General features: G+C 30.4%; 1 protein-coding gene across 1 annotated transcript; it reads left to right on the forward strand.

Moving 5' to 3' along the window:
- Positions 1–630: 630 nt before the first annotated feature.
- On the forward strand, positions 631–2,509 carry LOC133693130 (calmodulin-like protein 11). The gene is made up of 4 exons (XM_062114263.1): positions 631–782; positions 1,235–1,392; positions 1,693–1,770; positions 2,144–2,509. Exons 1-4 carry the CDS (start codon positions 707–709, stop codon positions 2,279–2,281), a joined length of 450 nt encoding a protein of 149 aa, XP_061970247.1. The 5' UTR covers positions 631–706; the 3' UTR covers positions 2,282–2,509.
- Positions 2,510–6,407: the final 3,898 nt, after the last annotated feature.

The raw sequence follows: 6,407 nt of genomic DNA on the forward strand, positions 1-6,407 counted from the left end.
TTACACTTTATAAAATAAGAATTGCTCTTACTTAATAAAATACACTAAGTATAAAATGAAGATTTTACACTACTTCATTTATAAGACATGCATAAAAATATATTTTAAAAATTTTCATTTATAATTTTACTCCGTATCCTTTCACGTTCGCTTTAGACTGCTCTGTACACATGTTCCGACTCGGTCCACCAGTGGCGCGATGAATTAAAGATCCATGCAAGCAACTATTTAAATTATTAAATTCTAATTACTAGTGTCCAACAGTTTAATTAAATTTTAAATGTTGTCGTATTTTGAACGGAACAAAAGGTTTCTTGGGAAATCACGTGCAAAGGTGAAAAAGTCACCGCGTAGACGACATTTCTAAGGGTCAAGACACAGACACAGACAGACACAGACACAGACACAGACGCCCTGTAGATTATGAAATTGGGGCATTGAAATCTCGCCCATTCAAGCGTTGATTTACGACTCTCTTCTAGATTTTTTCTAGCTTTGAATGGAAATCATCGATCAAAGCGTGTATGACTGTTTCAATCTGCCCCCTTGAATAATTTTTAAAGTCTACCCTTCTTTGGGAGGCCTTCATACCTAAAGCTCAAGCTTCCATATAAATTTCTTTCCTCGTTGCTCATTCTTTCCATCTACCAGCAAACAAGAGAGTTTTGTTTTGAATCTTCAAGGCAAAAAAAAAAAAAGGAAAAATATGGCAGATTCTCTGACAGAAGAACAGATTGCTGAGTTCCGAGAGGCCTTTTGCTTGATCGACAAGGACGCAGATGGTGCGTCCTTGTACATTTTTATTTTATTTTTGTTTGTTTGTTCTCTTCATTACCTTGACCTCAATAATTGAGCATCTCGTTGGAACAGTATTTATTTGATTTCTGTTTATTATCTGTGTTTTATTACTTTTATTTTATGAAAAGTTCTATTTATTAACTTAGTCATGCCTCGAGATCATGTTAGGAATTTTTAGTCGTTAAGTAATTATGAGATTCATTCAATTCAATGTATAGATATTAAAAATAATTTTTAAAATATAAAAAATTATTATTTTAATATATTTTAAATAAAATATACTTTAAAAAATAACTATAAATATACTTCTAAACATGCTATTAGACAACTGGAGTGCGCTCATAATTAGAGTTCATCATATTTCAGTCAGGGTTCAGCTAGAAAATATTGTTTTTTTTTTTAAAAAAAAAAGATTAATGTCATTTGTAACGTATAGGTTTCATTACAATGGAAGAACTGGCAACCATTGTCCAGTCATTGGATAGACGTCCTACGAAAGAAGAAATTCAAGACATGATATGTGACGTTGATCTTGATGGAAGTGGGACATTGGATTTTGAAGAATTCTTGAATATCATGGGGAGAAAGCAGAAGGTAATTAAAAATATAAAAATAATATTGTCGGTACACCATAAGAAATGCATTATTGATTACGTGAATAAATATAATTTTTTATTTAGAAATATATTAAATTTTTTTAAAAAAATTTGATACCATAACGCTAAAATCATTAAAAAGAACTAAAAGAATATTAATTTAATATTTTTAAAAAATAAACACATTTTAAAACGTATTTATACACACACACACCCATTGTTAATTTGTTGCTTTTATATGGGAATGCTCGTTGTTTTCTCTGAGACTATAGGATTAATGTAAATGTAATTCTTGCAGGAAAATGTTACTGAGGAATTAAAAGAAGCTTTCAAAGTTTTTGATAGGAACCAAGACGGATATATTTCGGCCAATGAGGTGAAGATCATAGCTAATGCCTTTTGGATATTTCTTGACTTACTCTATTTTGATCTTCACTTTTTTCTAATCGTAAAATTTTCGGTAAAAGAAAAAACTACGCTGGATTTCTGTCTATTTTTAGGAGTATTTAAAAGTATAATAACTATTATTTTTTTAAGTGTTTTTATTTAGAAATATATCAAAATAATTTTTTTTTATGTTTTTAAAATCAGCACGTCATAAATTTAATATGAAAACACATGAAAAAATTAATTTGAAAAAAAATAAAAAAAAATTAATTTTTTAAAATACAGAAAAAAAAACAGTCACTTCGTTTACAATTGCTTAGTCAAATTTATTTAGTTGCTCACAGAGTGTTGATAATCTGCAGCTAAGACAAGTGATGATAAATTTGGGAGAGAGACTGACGGAGGAAGAGGCTGAACAAATGATAAGAGAGGCTGACGTGGACGGTGATGGTCTAGTTAGTTACGAGGAATTTGCAAGGATGATGATGGTTGCTTTCTGAAAGATAAAAGAATACAGAGACAAAGATCTGCGGAAAAAGTATTACAGAAATATACTTGATTGAATTAATTATTACTGTTACACTATGGTCTTATATATATTCCAGTCTCTAATTCAAAAATCTTATCATTAAAAATTCACTTAATGATAAGATATGTATTTAATTCCTAGAATATCTGTTACAGATATGATTACTATTATTTTCGGTATCAGTAATTTTTTATATAAATATGATCAAAGATCATGATTATCTTTAGTATCAGTGATTCCTGAACATGATCAGGGATCTCTGATTATGATGGCAATCCCTCATCATGATTATCTTCAGTAAATATGATATTATCTCTAATATCAATAATCACTGATCATTATTATCTTCAATATCAGTGATAATTTCTTATGCAGATATAATTAGAGATCACGATTATCTTCAGTATCAATGATTCCTGATCATGTTTATCTTCAGTATCAGTATTATCTTCAGTAGATTTGATAATATCTGTTTTGTAAATAACTAGCCACCACATTCATTTTTATTTTTTTTCTCGTTGAAAGTAGACATTTTGCCGAGTATTTATTTTATAAAATTAAATACGAGTCAAATTCAAACAGATACGCTATATAATCCTATTGAATTAATATATACACAGTATTTTATAATATTTTTTATTATTACATTTCTAAACACCACTAAACTACTAAAGAGCAAAGAAAAACCACTTTCTCTGTTGGGAATTACTGCACAAACTACTATTTCTCTGGTCAATTGGGAACATTGGTCATAGACAGCATTTTCCAGACGACAAGAGTGGTAATTGTTCTATGTTTTTTAATATATATATTTTTTCTTTCTTTTGTCTTTGTTCTCTATTTGATATTCCTGTCTTCTCCTTTTATTTATATCTCAATTAAATATTGGTAATTGTAACCCGAGGACGTTAGGATTTCTCAATTTATTGTAACCACTATTGTTAATGCCAATAAAACAGTATATTTTATTTCATATCCTGTATTTATTTATTTAATCTATAAGTAATTTGGTAAACTATAACGTTATAACTTTAAATGAAAAAGATATTGAAAGAATAAATAGAAATTGAAAAATTAAATCAAACCATTAAAATGTCAATATAATATAAAATAACTAAAATAAATTTTAAAATCGATTATCTTAAAGAAATCAATCCAAAGTTTGGGTAAGTTTGTATTCTTTTAGACTTTAGATTGAAATTGTTAGTTTTTTTTCTTTTATTATTTTTTTCATAACCCAATTTCTGAATTTTTCAAAAAAAATAAAAAATGAATGAATTAAATATTGGGTTAAGACAATACAAATTGAAAATTTAAAGACTAATAAGGATTGAATTATAAATTTGAAAGTTAATTTGGTCAACAATTAAAAGAATCGAAAGTCTTGAGACTTAATTAAACTTGAAATTAGTTTAATTAATAAAATTAGAGGTTTAATTGAAGAAATATCAAAATTTATATCCAATTAAGGACTGAATTGAATAACTAAAAAACAACAAGGCCTGTCTTGTACATGTCAAAACATCCAGGGGTCCAATTACAATTTATCCAGGGTCTTGATTACAAAATAACACAAATCCAATGACCAAATCGAAAATAGCCATTTGAATTAGGATAACGGAGCCGTTTCAAACAAAAAAAAAAACTATTCATTGCATTCTTCCTCAGAAACCGTTTCATCAGTCAAGGCAGTAGAGTCGTTTTAGCAGTAAAGGCACTAAAACTGTTTCAGTCATAGGGCACGTCTCACGGCTACTATTCCTCGCCCCCATGATGCATGCCGTTACCAAGCTTCAAACGCATGGCATTCTCTGGCCTTATAAAAGCCAGAGAAAGGCCACAAACCAGGAGGCGTGAAAACACGAAAAAAACGGTGGAGAGAGAAAGAAGGGGGGGGGGAGACGCAGACAGAGAGAGACATGGAGGCAGAAAAACCAGAGGAATACTAGAACGGGAACGAAGAAGAACATAGACACAAACAGAGGGGGAGAAAAGGATGAAGCAGGGAACTGAAAACAGAGGGGAGGAGGACGATAACAGAGGCAAACAGAGAGTACGGAGAGCAAACCAAAGAAAAACCAGACGACGGAAACGAAGCTACACAGTACATAGAAAAACGGGAACAACAGACTAGAAACAGGAGCATGCAACAGAGATAGAAACTGAGAAGGAGAGAAGTTAGCTTTGGCCAATCAACACATCTGCGCCCTTGTCTTCGTCATCAAACTCCAGTTCCAGGCAGACACTGAGAGAGACAGAACGAACAGAAAAAGAAAGAACAGGGAGCAGGAAGGGAGCTGAAGACAGGAGCTTCACCCAGCACCCGCAGTTTCGAGCAAAGTCTCTGCAAACTAGGTAAGTTTTCGCTTTCCCCCGTTTTGCAATTTTAGTCACCTCCTTAGTGCAAAGCGTGCATCAGGTTATCAGCCATCGGGTCACTGGCTTGGGCCACTTACTAGGTTAGATCTGCTGGCTTGGTTCCAGCTCAATCAAAAACAAAAAAAAAAGTAACTGAGGCTGGGATGAACCTGAGCCTCAGCCCATCCAGCCCAATCTATTTTGAGCTAAAGGTATGTTTAGCTTAAACAAATATTTTGATATTAATGAATTTAACGAAACATATCTTTATATCTTAATCCTTTATTTTTATTTATTTTGTCGTGGGGGTAGTTTTTACTTTTTAAAATCAAGTTTTATTTATTTACATTGCAATTAAAATAGATATTTTTTTAAAAAAGCAGCAATTTAAATCTTGAAAATCAATATATATTTATTAGGTGAATTTTTATTTTCTTATTAATGTATTTTCTTTGTTTTTACAATAAAAAACATGTATTTTTATTAGTAGCATTTTTTTAAATAAAAAATTAAAAGCTATTAAAATAAATACTCAAAAAAAATTTCAATCATTTGATTTAAGGAAGGAAATGTATCTCTTCAATTGAAACTCAATTTTTTTTGTTTCGATTCCAGAGATAGCTAAAAACTCGGGTTTTGGATTCTTGGCCCCGTAAAACTATTTTGAAGTTGTTTTATATGAAAAAACCTACAAAACATCCTTGTAGCATAGTAGCCTAATTAGATTTATTTTAACTTCAAAACATCTAAAAATCAATAAAAATAAATCTAAAAACTTTACCAAGCTTGGCTCAACTTGTTTGTTAGGAAGGTGAAACTTTAAAAACATCTTTATAAAATTCTATTTCTCACCACAAACTTGTTAACATAAAAATAAATATTTTTAATTGTCATAATATGATTGACCAAACATCTTCTCTCTCATTTCTTAACTAATAAGTGTAATGGTATGGTTGTCAAAATACATGCTAAGGATGTAGTTGGAGTAAGATTATATTTTTGAGATATATTTGATATTGAAAAAATAATTAATAATAAAATAGTTTTTTCAAGTTTTTTGAGCTATAATATAGATATTGGTTTGCTCTTCGGGATACAAAATTTTAGTAAAATTAAAATAATAATTTTTTTATTCATGAAGAGCAGCATTTCAAAAAAAAATTATTTTTTAAATTAATCAATAACATCTTATTAGTTACTCTTTAAAATCTATTTTCAAAAAATAAATAGATATAAATATAAAAGTTCAATAACGAATAAAGATATTATTTTTCTTTTTAAAGGTCATAATCTTTTTATCCAACCTGTATCGACAATGAAAGCTATTACAATGTGAAACACATAATTAATGGCAAACGGGCCACGGCTTATAGTGATACCTTCCGGCGTTTTCAGATTTTTTTTTTTATTTGGAGCTTGTCGGCAGATGCTTGGACGGCATGATTGTATTATCTAATTTCCAAGTTTTCAAAAAGAATGGACTCGCGCATCACTGCCAAGAGACCTATGCATGGGTTAGAATACTCGAGGTCGGCAGAGAGAACCCAGGTGCTCGTTTCGATTAGTTTCACATGAATTTGACCAGGTTCAGCGTGGTCGTATACGACACGCACCTCCGACTACTTACGAAAAGGGCTAATAACTTGTACGGTCATTTGATAAATTAAATTAATTTGGACATCATATGCGAAGGACATGTTCAACTCTACAAACACTTCAAGCAAACTAATTGTCTTATA

The sequence above is a fragment of the Populus nigra genome, chromosome 5 (genome assembly GCF_951802175.1).
Source record: "Populus nigra chromosome 5, ddPopNigr1.1, whole genome shotgun sequence".
Lineage (NCBI taxonomy): Eukaryota > Viridiplantae > Streptophyta > Magnoliopsida > Malpighiales > Salicaceae > Populus > Populus nigra.